At 66.3% G+C, this 13,864-nt stretch overlaps 1 protein-coding gene across 15 annotated transcripts in view; it reads left to right on the forward strand.

The window, feature by feature from the left end:
• PLEC (plectin) overlaps positions 1 to 11,424 on the forward strand; it is a 54,394-nt gene extending 42,970 nt beyond the window's left edge. For 14 of the 15 annotated variants that reach the window (XM_070464293.1, XM_070464291.1, XM_070464290.1 and 11 more), the window contains 2 exons: positions 638 to 4,018; positions 4,116 to 11,424. In XM_070464293.1, coding sequence (XP_070320394.1) covers positions 638 to 4,018; positions 4,116 to 10,322 — 9,588 coding nt within the window. In that variant the 3' untranslated portion in view covers positions 10,323 to 11,424. The remainder of the gene's footprint in view (positions 1 to 637; positions 4,019 to 4,115) is intronic. The other variant, XM_070464295.1, reaches the window with a different exon arrangement.
• Positions 11,425 to 13,864: the final 2,440 nt, after the last annotated feature.

Raw genomic sequence — 13,864 nt, forward strand, 5'->3', positions numbered from 1 at the left:
CCCCCTGGCTCTGTGTGTCCCTTCTTGGGGTTTTGCATTGGCCGTTTCACTTGGCCGCTGCTCTGCAAGGACTCGGGCTTGTTCGGTTGTGGGGGCTGGGAGGCGCGCCACGGCGAGGCAGGGCACTGGCCTGTCCGTCTCCTCCCGCTCCCCGGGTGAGCCCTCTGTCTGGCCTACCTGCAGCCTCTTCCCTGAGCTGAACTGCAGAATGGCAGGTCCACATGGTGCCCACACTGGCCAGCTGCCCTGCCAGGTTGGGGGGGCCAGAGCAGGCCACAGGCATCAGCAGCGCTCGGGCAGGGCTGTGCGGTGGTCATGGTTCCTGGACCCTGCAAACCTCCTGCTTTGCTCTCTCTCTCTCTCTGTCCGTCTGTCTCCGTCGCCTGTCTGCGGGAAGAGGGGAGGACGCCTGGGTCTCCTTCCCCGGGCTGGTGAGCACTGTGGGGCCAGGCTGCGCTCGCTGCCCCGAGTGCCCCGGGGGGGTGCACGTGATTCCCCTCAGCCAGGTCATGACCTGTGTCCTCCCCCGAGCCCTGCACCACGCTGAGCTGTAGTGGCACCGAATTGCGTCCCAGGAGCAGTTGCGGTGTGCTCACCGCTGTCTCTGGTTCTCTTCTTCTCTCTGCCGTGGCCGCAGAGGCTGGCCGAGCAGCAGCGGGCGGAGGAGCGAGAGCGGCTGGCTGAGGTGGAGGCTGCGCTGGAGAAGCAGCGGCAGCTGGCTGAGGCCCACGCCCAGGCGAAGGCGCAGGCGGAGCGTGAGGCCCAGGAGCTGCAGCGGCGCATGCAGGAGGAGGTGGCACGCCGGGAGGAGGTGGCAGTGGATGCGCAGCAGCAGAAGCGCAGCATCCAGGAGGAGCTGCAGCAGCTGCGGCAGAGCTCGGAGGCGGAGATCCAGGCAAAGGCCCGGCAGGTGGAGGCGGCCGAGCGCAGCCGGCTGCGCATTGAGGAGGAGATCCGAGTGGTGCGCCTGCAGCTGGAGACCACGGAGCGCCAGCGTGGTGGGGCGGAGGGCGAGCTGCAAGCCCTGCGGGCGCGGGCGGAGGAAGCTGAGGCACAGAAGAGGCAGGCCCAGGAGGAAGCAGAGCGCCTACGGCGGCAGGTGCAAGACGAAACCCAGCGTAAGCGGCAGGCTGAGGCTGAGCTGGCCCTGCGTGTGAAAGCCGAAGCCGAGGCAGCGCGGGAAAAGCAGCGGGCATTGCAGGCGCTAGAGGAGCTACGGCTGCAGGCTGAGGAGGCGGAGCGGCGCCTGCGGCAGGCAGAGGCAGAGCGGGCGCGCCAGGTGCAGGTGGCGCTGGAGACAGCTCAGCGCAGTGCCCAGGCCGAGCTGCAGAGCAAGCACGCCTCATTTGCTGAGAAGACAGCGCAGCTGGAACGCACCCTCGAGGAAGAGCACGTGACCGTGGTGCAGCTGCGTGAAGAGGCCACGCGCCGGGAGCAGCAGCAGGCGGAGGCCGAGCGCGCCCGCGAAGAGGCCGAGCGCGAGTTGGAGCGCTGGCAACTGAAGGCCAATGAGGCGCTGCGGCTGCGGCTGCAGGCAGAGGAGGTGGCACAGCAGAAGAGCCTGGCTCAGGCCGAGGCGGAGAAGCAGAAGGAGGCGGCGGAGCGGGAGGCACGGCGCCGCGGCAAGGCAGAGGAGCAGGCGGTGAGGCAGCGAGAGCTGGCAGAGCAGGAGCTGGAGAGGCAGCGGCAGCTGGCGGAGGGCACTGCGCAGCAGCGCTTGGCAGCTGAGCAGGAGCTGATCCGGCTGCGCGCCGAGACGGAGCAGGGCGAGCAGCAGCGGCAGCTGCTGGAGGAGGAGCTGGCGCGGCTGCAGAGTGAGGCGGCCGCGGCCACGCAGAAACGCCAGGAGCTGGAGGCCGAGCTGGCCAAGGTGCGGGCTGAGATGGAGGTGCTGCTGGCTAGCAAGGCGCGGGCTGAAGAGGAGTCGCGCTCCAGCAGTGAGAAGTCCAAGCAGAGGCTGGAAGCCGAGGCTGGGCGCTTCCGTGAGCTGGCGGAGGAGGCCGCCCGCCTGCGCGCGCTGGCGGAGGAGGCAAAGCGGCAGCGGCAGCTGGCGGAAGAGGATGCAGCGCGGCAGCGGGCGGAGGCCGAGCGGGTGCTGGCCGAGAAGCTGACCGCCATCAGCGAGGCCACGCGGCTCAAGACCGAGGCGGAGATTGCGCTCAAGGAGAAGGAAGCCGAGAACGAGCGCCTGCGGCGGCTGGCGGAAGACGAGGCCTTCCAGCGGCGGAAGCTGGAGGAACAGGCAGCCCAGCACAAGGCCGACATCGAGGAGCGGCTGGCGCAGCTGCGCAAGGCATCCGAGAGCGAGCTGGAGCGGCAGAAGGGGCTGGTGGAGGACACGCTGCGGCAGCGGCGGCAGGTGGAGGAGGAGATCCTGGCCCTCAAGGCGAGTTTCGAGAAGGCGGCCGCTGGCAAGGCGGAGCTGGAGTTGGAACTGGGGCGCATCCGGGGCAACGCAGAGGACACGCTGCGCAGCAAGGAGCAGGCAGAGCAGGAGGCTGCTCGGCAGCGGCAGCTGGCCGCGGAGGAGGAGCGGCGGCGCCGGGAGGCCGAGGAGCGCGTGCAGAAGAGTCTGGCGGCTGAGGAGGAGGCTGCGCGGCAGCGGAAGGCCGCGCTGGAGGAGGTAGAGCGGCTCAAGGCCAAGGTGGAGGAGGCGCGGCGCCTGCGTGAGCGGGCAGAGCAGGAGTCTGCACGGCAGCTGCAGCTGGCACAGGAGGCTGCCCAGAAGCGGCTGCAGGCGGAGGAGAAGGCCCATGCCTTTGCAGTGCAGCAGAAGGAACAGGAGCTGCAGCAGACCCTCCAGCAGGAGCAGAGCGTGCTGGAGAAGCTCCGCGGTGAGGCCGAGGCTGCCCGGCGCGCGGCTGAGGAGGCGGAGGAGGCACGCGAGCGGGCCGAGCGTGAGGCAGCGCAGTCCCGGCAGCGTGTGGAGGAGGCGGAGCGGCTGAAGCAGGCAGCGGAGGAGCAGGCACAGACCCAGGCGCAGGCGCAGGCTGCCGCTGAGAAGCTGCGCAAGGAAGCCGAGCAGGAGGCGGCGCGGCGGGCGCAGGCGGAGCAGGCAGCTCTGCGGCAGAAGCAGGCGGCCGATGCGGAGATGGAGAAGCACAAGAAGTTTGCGGAGCAGACGCTGCGGCAGAAGGCGCAGGTGGAGCAGGAGCTGACGGCACTGCGGTTGCAGCTGGAGGAGACAGACCACCAGAAGAGCATCCTGGACCAGGAGCTGCAGCGGCTGAAGGCGGAGGTGACGGAGGCCGCCCGCCAGCGCAGCCAGGTAGAGGAGGAGCTGTTCTCCGTGCGCGTCCAGATGGAGGAGCTCGGCAAGCTCAAGGCGCGAATCGAGGCGGAGAACCGCGCCCTTATCCTGCGCGACAAGGACAACACGCAGCGCCTCCTGCAGGAGGAGGCCGAGAAGATGAAGCAGGTGGCGGAGGAGGCCGCGCGGCTGAGTGTGGCAGCTCAGGAGGCAGCGCGGCTGCGGCAGCTGGCGGAGGAGGACCTGGCTCAGCAGCGGGCCCTGGCGGAGAAGATGCTCAAGGAGAAGATGCAGGCAGTACAGGAGGCCACGCGGCTCAAGGCCGAGGCGGAGCTGCTGCAGCAGCAGAAGGAGCTGGCCCAGGAGCAGGCCCGCCGGCTGCAGGAGGACAAGGAGCAGATGGCTCAGCAGCTGGCACAGGAGACGCAAGGCTTCCAGCGAACCCTGGAGACTGAGCGGCAACGGCAGCTGGAAATGAGCGCGGAGGCCGAGAGACTCAGGCTGCGCGTGGCCGAGATGAGCCGGGCCCAGGCTCGCGCGGAGGAGGACGCCCAGCGCTTCCGGAAGCAGGCGGAGGAGATTGGCGCAAAGCTGCACCGCACAGAGCTTGCCACTCAGGAGAAGGTGACGCTGGTGCAGACGCTGGAGACCCAGCGGCAGCAGAGCGACCGGGATGCCAATCGCCTGAGGGAGGCCATTGCAGAGCTGGAGCGCGAGAAGGACAAGCTCAAGAAGGAGGCTGAGCTGTTGCAGCTCAAGTCTGAGGAGGTATCTCGCGGCGGAGGGCAGGGACCTGGGGTGGGGTCTGCTCTGGGGAGGGTGCGCCTGTCCAGGTGTCCCTGACCGCTCCCTACCCTCTTGACAGATGCAGACGGTACAGCAGGAGCAACTGCTGCAGGAAACACAGGCCTTGCAGCAGAGCTTCCTCTCTGAGAAGGACAGCCTGCTGCAGCGGGAACGCTTCATTGAGGAAGAGAAGGCCAAGCTGGAGCGGCTCTTCCAGGACGAGGTGGCCAAAGCACAGAAGTTGCGAGAGGAGCAGCAGCGACAGCAGCAGCAGATGCAGCAGGAGAAGCAGCAGCTGCTGGCCAGTATGGAGGAGGCGCAGCGGCGGCAGCGCGAGGCTGAGGAGGGTGTGCGGCGCAAGCAGGAGGAGCTGCAGCTCCTGGAGCAGCAGCGGCAGCAGCAGGAGCAGCTGCTGGCAGAGGAGAATCGCCGGCTGCGTGAGCGGCTGGAGCACCTGGAGGAGGAGCATCGGGCCGCACTGGCCCACTCTGAGGAGATTACCGCTGCTCAGGCGGCGGCCACCAGAGCCCTGCCCAATGGCCAGGACGTGGCCGACGGCCCAGCCGCAGAGCCAGAACATGCCTTCGAGGGCCTGCGGCAGAAGGTGCCGGCCCTGCAGCTGCAGGAGGCGGGCATCCTGAGCACAGAGGAGCTGCAGGGGCTGGCGCAGGGCCGCACCACGGTGGTTGAGCTCACACAGCGGGAGGACGTGCGCCGCTACCTGCAGGGCCACAGCAGCATCGCCGGGCTGCTACTGAAGCCTGGCAACGAGAAGCTGACCATCTACGCAGCCCTGAGGAGGCAGCTGCTGAGCCCGGGCACCGCTGTCATCCTGCTTGAGGCCCAGGCGGCCTCAGGCTTCCTCTTGGACCCAGTGCGGAACAGGCGGCTGACTGTCACTGAAGCCGTGAAGGAGGGCGTTGTGGGCCCCGAGCTGCACCACAAGCTCCTGTCGGCTGAGCGTGCCGTCACCGGCTACAAGGACCCGTACACTGGGCAGCAGATCTCCCTCTTCCAGGCCATGAAGAAGGATCTCATCGTGCGCGAGCATGGCATCCGCCTGCTGGAGGCCCAGATCGCCACGGGTGGCGTCATCGACCCCGTGCACAGCCATCGCGTGCCCGTGGACGTGGCCTATAAGCGTGGTTACTTCGACGAGGAAATGAACCGCATCCTGCAGGACCCCAGCGATGACACCAAGGGCTTCTTTGACCCCAACACGCACGAGAACCTCACGTACATGCAGCTGCTAGAACGCTGTGTGGAGGATCCTGAGACAGGCCTGCGGCTGCTGCCACTCACTGATCAGGCTGCCAAGGGTGGTGAGCTGGTCTACACTGACTCAGAGGCCCGGGACGTGTTTGAGAAGGCCACTGTGTCAGCGCCATTTGGCAAGTTCCAGGGCAAAACGGTGACCATCTGGGAGCTCATCAACTCCGAGTACTTCACAGCTGAGCAGCGGCGGGACCTTCTGCGGCAGTTCCGCACGGGCAAGGTCACCGTGGAGAAGATCATCAAGATCGTCATCACCGTCATCGAGGAGCACGAGCAGAAGGGCCAGCTCTGCTTCCAGGGCCTGCGCGCCCTGGTCCCTGCTGCCGAGCTGCTTGAGAGCGGGGTCATCGACTGGGACCTCTTCCGCCAGCTGCAGCTGGGTGAGCGCTCCGTGCAGGAGGTGGCTGAGGTGGAAGGTGTGCGGCGGGCCCTGCGGGGCTCAGGCGTCATTGCAGGTGTGTGGCTGGAGGAGGCGAGGCAGAAGCTAAGCATTTACGAGGCTCTGAAGAAAGAGCTGCTGCAGCCGGAGGCAGCCGTGGCCCTGCTCGAGGCCCAGGCTGGCACCGGGCACATCATCGACCCTGCCACCAGCGCACGGCTGACTGTGGATGAGGCGGTACGCGCCGGCCTGGTAGGTCCTGAGCTGCATGAGAAGATGTTGTCGGCTGAGAAGGCTGTGACCGGCTACAAGGACCCCTACTCAGGGCAGAGCGTGTCCCTGTTCCAGGCCCTGAAGAAGGGCCTCATTCCCAGGGAGCAGGGCCTGCGTCTGCTGGATGCCCAGCTGTCCACGGGGGGCACCGTGGACCCCAGCAAGAGCCACCGTGTGCCCCTGGATGTCGCCTGTGCCCGCGGCTACCTGGATAAGGAAACCAGCGCCGCTCTCTCAGCGCCCAGAGATGACGCCAAGACCTACTATGATCCCCGTACTTGGGAGCCGGCCACCTACAGCCAGCTCCAGCAACAGTGCCGCCCCGACCCGCTGACAGGACTGAGTCTGCTGCCGCTCTCGGAGGAGGCAGCCCGGGCCCGGCAGCAGGAGCTCTACTCTGAGGGCCAGGCCCGTGAGGCCTTCCAGAAGGCCACTGTCGAGGTCCCTGTGGGCAGCTTCCAGGGCCGGGCAGTGACCATCTGGGAGCTCATCAACTCTGAGTACTTCACGGCTGAGCAGAGACAGGAGTTGCTGAGGCAGTTCCGCACGGGCAAGGTCACTGTGGAGAAGATCATCAAGATTGTCATCACCATCGTGGAGGAGGTGGAGACCATGCGGCGGGAGAGGCTCTCCTTCAGCGGTCTCCGTGCCCCAGTGCCGGCCAGCGAGCTCCTGGCTGCCGGCATCCTCAGCAGCTCCCAGTTTGACCAGCTCAAGGACGGCAAGACATCAGTCAAGGACCTGTCAGAACTGGACTCTGTGCGGACCCTTCTCCAGGGCAGCGGCTGCCTGGCTGGTATCTACCTGGAGGAGTCCAAGGAGAAGGTGACCATCTACGAGGCCATGCGACGGGGTCTGCTCAGGCCCAGCACTGCCATCCTCCTGCTTGAGGCGCAGGCGGCCACGGGCTTCCTGGTGGACCCTGTGAGGAATCAGCGCCTGTACGTCCACGAGGCCGTGAAGGCCGGTGTCGTGGGCCCCGAGCTGCATGAGAAGCTGCTGTCGGCCGAGAAGGCCGTGACCGGCTACAAGGACCCCTACTCAGGCAGCACCATCTCCCTCTTCCAGGCCATGAAGAAGGGCCTGGTTGTCAGGGAGCATGGCATCCGCCTGTTGGAGGCCCAGATCGCAACAGGCGGCGTCATCGACCCCGTGCACAGCCACCGCGTGCCTGTGGACGTGGCCTACCAGCGTGGCTACTTCGATGAGGAGATGAACCGCATCCTACAAGACCCCAGCGACGACACCAAGGGCTTCTTCGACCCCAACACTCACGAGAACCTCACGTACAGGCAGCTGATGGAGCGCTGCGTGGAGGACCCTGAGACGGGCCTGCGGCTGCTGCCACTGAAAGGGCCAGAGAAGGCGGAGGTGGTGGAGACCACACGGGTGTACACCGAGGAGGAGACGCGCAGGGCCTTCGAGGAGACACAGATCGACATCCCCGGGGGGGGCAGCCATGGGGGCTCCACCATGTCCCTGTGGGAGGTGATGCAGTCCGACTTGATCCCCGAGGAGCAGCGGGCCCAGCTGATGGCCGACTTCCAGGCCGGCCGTGTGACCAAGGAACGCATGATCATCATCATCATTGAGATCATTGAGAAGACCGAGATTGTGCGCCAGCAGAACCTAGCGTCCTATGACTACGTGCGCCGCCGCCTCACGGCCGAGGACCTGTACGAGGCCCGGGTCATCTCCCGTGAGTCCTACAGCCTGCTCCGGGAGGGCACCAGGAGCCTCCGCGAGGTGCTGGAGGCCGAATCTGCCTGGCGCTACCTCTACGGCACGGGCTGTGTAGCCGGCGTCTACCTGCCCGGCTCCAGGCAGACCCTCACCATCTACCAGGCCCTCAAGAAGGGGCTGCTGAGTGCCGAGGTGGCCCGCCTGCTGCTCGAGGCACAGGCGGCTACGGGCTTCCTGCTGGACCCGGTGAAGGGCGAGCGGCTGACCGTGGATGAAGCTGTGCGGAAGGGCCTGGTGGGCCCCGAGCTACATGACCGGCTGCTGTCAGCCGAGCGGGCTGTGACCGGCTACCGCGACCCCTACACAGAGCAGACCATCTCGCTCTTCCAGGCCATGAAGAAGGACCTGATCCCCGCTGAGGAGGCCCTGAGGCTGCTGGACGCTCAGCTGGCCACGGGCGGCATCGTGGACCCACGCCTGGGCTTCCACCTCCCGCTGGAGGTGGCCTACCAGCGTGGTTACCTCAACAAGGACACGCACGATCAGCTGTCAGAGCCCAGTGAGGTGCGTAGCTACGTGGACCCCTCCACGGATGAGCACCTCAGCTACACACAGCTGCTCAGGCGCTGCCGCCGCGATGAAGCCAGCGGCCTACTCCTCCTGCCACTCTCAGATGCCCGCAAGCTGACCTTCCGTGGTCTGCGCAAGCAGATCACAGTGGAGGAACTGGTGCGCTCTCACGTCATGGACGAGGTCACAGCGCAGCGGCTGCAGGAGGGCCTGACCTCCATTGAGGAGGTCTCCAAGAATCTGCAGAAGTTCCTCGAGGGCACCAGCAGCATCGCTGGCGTCCTCGTCGATGCCACCAAGGAGCGGCTGTCAGTGTACCAGGCCATGAAGAAGGGCATCATCCGGCCTGGCACAGCCTTCGAGCTCCTGGAGGCGCAGGCAGCCACCGGCTACGTCATCGACCCCATCAAGGGGCTCAAGCTGACCGTGGAGGAGGCCGTGCGCATGGGCATCGTGGGCCCCGAGTTCAAGGACAAGCTGCTGTCGGCCGAGCGTGCCGTCACCGGCTACAAGGACCCCTACTCCGGTAAGCTCATCTCCCTCTTCCAGGCCATGAAGAAGGGCCTCATCCTCAAGGACCACGGCATCCGCCTGCTGGAGGCCCAGATCGCCACAGGCGGCATCATTGACCCCGAGGAGAGCCACCGCCTCCCCGTGGACGTGGCCTACCAGCGCGGCCTCTTCGACGAGGAGATGAACGAGATCCTCACCGACCCCTCGGATGACACCAAGGGCTTCTTCGACCCCAACACAGAGGAGAACCTCACGTACCTGCAGCTGATGGAGCGCTGTGTCACCGACCCCCAGACGGGGCTGCGGCTCCTGCCGCTGAAGGAGAAGAAGAGGGAGCGGAAGACATCCTCCAAGTCCTCAGTGCGCAAGCGGCGCGTGGTCATCGTGGACCCCGAGACGGGCAAGGAGATGTCTGTGTACGAGGCCTACCGCAAGGGCCTCATCGACCACCAGACCTACCTGGAGCTGTCGGAGCAGGAGTGTGAATGGGAGGAGATCACCATCTCGTCCTCGGACGGCGTGGTCAAATCCATGATCATCGACCGCCGCTCGGGCCGCCAGTACGACATTGATGAGGCCATCGCCAAGAGTCTCATCGACCGCTCGGCGCTGGACCAGTACCGCGCTGGCACACTGTCCATCACCGAGTTCGCTGACATGCTCTCAGGCAACGCCGGTGGCTTCCGCTCACGCTCATCCTCTGTGGGGTCGTCGTCCTCCTACCCCATCAGCCCGGCCGTCTCCAGGACCCAGCTGGCCTCCTGGTCTGACCCCACGGAGGAGACAGGCCCTGTGGCTGGCATCCTGGACACCGAGACCCTGGAGAAGGTGTCCATCACGGAGGCCATGCACCGCAACCTGGTGGACAACATCACAGGCCAGCGGCTGCTGGAGGCGCAGGCCTGCACTGGGGGCATCATCGACCCCAACACTGGCGAACGCTTCCCCGTCACCGACGCTGTCAACAAGGGCCTAGTGGACAAGATCACGGTGGACCGCATCAACCTGGCCCAGAAGGCCTTCTGCGGCTTTGAGGACCCGCTCACCAAGACCAAGATGTCGGCCGCCCTGAAGAAGGGCAGGCTCTACTACGAGGCGGGGCAGCGCTTCCTGGAGGTGCAGTACCTGACGGGTGGCCTGATCGAGCCCGACATGCCGGGCCGCGTGCCCCTGGATGAGGCCCTGCAGCGCGGCACGGTGGACGCCCGCACTGCCCAGAAGCTGCGCGACGTCAGCGCGTACTCCAAGTACCTCACCTGCCCCAAGACCAAGCTCAAGATCTCCTACAAGGACGCGCTGGACCGCAGCATGGTGGAGGAGGGCACGGGGCTGCGGCTGCTGGAGGCCGCCGCCCAGTCCAGCAAGGGCTACTACAGCCCCTACAGCGTCAGCGGCTCTGGCTCCACTGCAGGCTCGCGCTCCGGCTCGCGCACGGGCTCCCGGGCTGGCTCTCGTCGCGGCAGCTTCGACGCCACGGGCTCAGGCTTCTCCATGACCTTCTCCTCCTCGTCCTACTCCTCCTCAGGCTACGGCCGCCGCTATGCCTGGGGGCCCACTTCTTCCCTGGGGGGCCCCGAGTCCGCGGCAGCCTGACCCCTCCCGCTCCCCGCCTCCCGCTCTGCATGTGGCCTCCCGCCCAGGCGCTGGGGTCTCTCTCTAACGTTGAAAGGTGTCTTCCTCCCAAGCGGTGCCTAAAGTTTAACCAAAAAGACTAGACTAACGTATTAATATATACCTGTTGTCCAGACAGCCTGTCTCCCGGGGATGGGGCCAGTCCAGCCCCACTGACCACCCCATCCCCCGGGTCTCCCTGCTCCTCTTTACCTGCCACTCACCACAGTCAGGTGCCTTGGAGGGTCCAGAGGTGGGCCCCCCAACTCAGCCCTCCCATCTCCCCAGGGGGTTCCGTCTGGGTGAACTTCCCCCAGTCCTGTAGACCAGCCCCACCCAACCCCCAGCCCTACCTGCCTGGGCAGCGGATGTAGCCCCCAGCAGCAGGGCCGTTGGGACCAGCGCCTCTATGTCTCCAGGACTGACTCTCTCGCTCTGCGCGGGCGGCAGTGAGTCCTGGTCACCCTCCTCTCCTCGGCTGCTCAGGAAGCCCCTTCCCCACGGGAGGGTGAGGTCCCCGAGCAGACCCAGCCGGCCCAGCCAGGCCCCCCAGACCCCAGGCCTCTGGCTTCAGCCTTCCAGCCTCAGCTCCCTAGTAAGTGCCTTCTGTGTCCCCCTTTGCACCCCAGGCCCCAAGGACCCAGACCTGGGGTGGGAGACAGACCCTCCTGGTGAAAGGCTCGCCACTGCCCAGCTCTCAGGCGTGCCAGCCAGGTATGGCGGGGCCCCCGTAGGCTTCTGCCCACTGTGGGCCAAGCGCCCCCCGAGGCCTGTGGGGCACCCCTTCCCCGGGTGCTGCCTGCCTGCCTCTCCCAGGGAGCCTCAGCCCCCGAGTGGTCCTGGGATGCGGCCCGGGCGGTCCGTGCCAACCAGGCCGCCCGCCAGTGCCGCCCGCTCCTGCTCCATCGCCCGGGCCCTGGCGGCTCCACCCCTGCCTCCACCCTCTGACTGAGCTTTGCATGTTCCACTAACCCAGGGAGGTGGCGGGTGGAGGCACCCGGCTTCGGCTGCCTCCGAGGGCAGAACACTAACCTGACCACGGCGGGCCTGCCGCGCTCGCCCCAATAAAAGCAATTCCAACCTCCCCGTGGTCCTGTGTCCCTTTTTGTCCAGAACTTAGGTGGCGTGTCGGATAAGGGTGCTGCAGTCCCAGGCTCTGAGCTTGGTGAAGATGCTGGCTGGAGGCCACACTCTCAGAGAGTGCCCCAGGCTAAGGGACCCAGAGCACAGAGGAGGTGGAGGCCCAGCCAGCTGGGGTCTGCCTGCCTAACACCCAGGCTGGGTCTGTGACGGGCACTTACACCTGAGGTGACGTCCCTTGGTTCGGTCACTGACTGTGCCCCCAGGGTACATGGTCCAGTTTGGCCAAGGGTAGCCGTCCAGAGAAGAGGGCGGTCGTGAGCACAGGTGGTGGTCTGTGGGCAGAGTGTCAGCATCTCTGCTGTGGCCTCCCCTCCACGCCCCTGCTCATCACGTTCAGTTGATTCCAACTTCTCCAGGATTCATTCTGGGAGAACTTTAAAGAGGAGGGTGAGTGGGTCAGCCACAGCCCCGCTGAGCTGTCTCCCTGCTCTGCCTAGGGAGGGCCAGGCCCTCATCCCCAGGGGTGAGTCCTGGTCCCCTGGTCCCACACCCTTGGGCTCTCCTTTCTTGCCCACTTGCAGTTAGAACTGAGCCTGCCCAGGGCAGCAGCCCTTCCTCTGCCTGGTGGTCAGGGGCCTCCTGGCCAGGACGGTGCCCACTGGGCTGGCTGGCCTCCCATGGCGAACAGCTGCTGTGCCGGGTGGCCTCTGAGGCCGTGAGTTGAGGGAGCCCACACCCTGCCCCGGACAACCATGTCTTCCCTCGCTGACCGGGACCATGAGGGTCTCACCGACACGCTGCAGGGACAAGCAGCACACGCCCCAGCGGGTCCTGGGCCTGTGGGGGGTGGGCCTTCTCAGCCTCCCCTCTTGGGGTCCTTGGCTCGAGATCCCACCCACATGCCATCCCACAGGGGTCAGCCGCGCCAGGCCAGCAGCTTCCAGAGGGCCTGGCATCCTGTGGCCCTGGATCCGGGCAGCCCCCCTTGACAGAAGGGGCTCTGAGGTTTGAGGGGATGTTTCCAGGGACCTGGGGCGACCGAGAGGCAGGGCAGCAAGCTGAAGTGGCTGTCTGCTCCTTGTTGCTACCTGGTCTCTGGTTGCTGTCACCTCCGTGGTCTTGCCGGGAGGGGGCTGTGCACAGTGAGAGGGGCTGGGCCCGGCTGGGAGGGGCACCTCACCAGCTTGCACGGGGCCACCTCAGTGGGAGCCCACGTGCAGGCACGGGTGACCAGCGTCCCACAGCCAAGCCGCGTGGGCCGGGTGGCCCAGTGGCTGCTCTGCACTGTGCTCCTAGCAGACGTTGGCATGACTTCACCCCCATGTCCACCCACACCTTGTCCACTCCTGCTCCTCTCAGGCCCTGACCCACCAGCCAGGCCATGCCGCCCAGGAGCCACTCTCCTTTCCTCTCGGGGGGCGGAGGGAATGGGGAGCACCCACTGCAGGGCCAAGGCTCTGGCCTGGGGTTCCTTCGCCGCTGTCAGCCCAGCACACCATGCCCACCATGGTGGGCCAGGCCAGGATTCCTCCTCCTCTAGTCTATAGTCACGGGGACCCCCTGCAAGACTGTCATCTAGTGGTAGTTGGGGGCATGGGGGTGTGGCCACCTGCCCGTCGCTCCCTGGCTCTGTGTGGGCCTGAGTTGGTGTCCACCCCGCTCACCCCAGGCCCTCGGCCAGCTGCCCGGTTTTGCATCGGTGTGTCTGACGGGGACCGTCAGCTGTGCAGACCCACCAGCCTCGGGAGCGTCCTAGGACCGGCCCTGGGGAGACCACACGTGCTCCATCCTTGCTTCCAAGCTGGGGCTCCCCTGGGCCTCTCCAGAGACCCTAAGTCACAGCCTTGCTGCCTGTGTTCTTTTAAGGGTGGCACAGGCCAGGACTTAACCCTGACCCATGCCCACCACACCTGTGCGCTCCTCCACCCTGTATGCAGCCTGAGCGTCATCCACCCAGGTGCCAGGACTGCCAGCGTCCACCCCCATAGGAGACGAGCGGGTGGGCGTTGCAGCCCCAGGCCCCACTGCGGAGGGTGCTTCCTGAGACCACGTCTCACACCAGCTGTCTCAGGTCAGTTCCCAGATGCAGAGCCCAAGACGGTGATTTAGGTGCTCCTGGTGGGGTGGGGGGCTCCCAGGAGAGGGTGTGAGGAAAGAATCCGGGAGGGAGAGCCACTGGGTGAAGGTGTGGTCTCTGCAAAGCCTCCTGTGGCCTGATCCTGGGGTCCCAGGCCTCAGAGAGCTGTTTCTCCAGTGACAGGTGGTCTGGGCTGATATCCCCTGCCTCCCAGCCATGGGCTGCGGGCTGCCCTGGGGTGGGCACCTTGAGGGGGGCAGCTCTTACTGAACAGGCTGGTGCGAATCTGTGGCAGCTGGGGATGGGCACACCCACCCCCAAACGGGCCCTGAGTGGGTCGCCAGCTGTACCTGCTCCAACAGAC

Source organism: Odocoileus virginianus, unplaced genomic scaffold, assembly GCF_023699985.2.
Source record: "Odocoileus virginianus isolate 20LAN1187 ecotype Illinois unplaced genomic scaffold, Ovbor_1.2 Unplaced_Contig_23, whole genome shotgun sequence".
Classification (NCBI taxonomy): domain Eukaryota; kingdom Metazoa; phylum Chordata; class Mammalia; order Artiodactyla; family Cervidae; genus Odocoileus; species Odocoileus virginianus.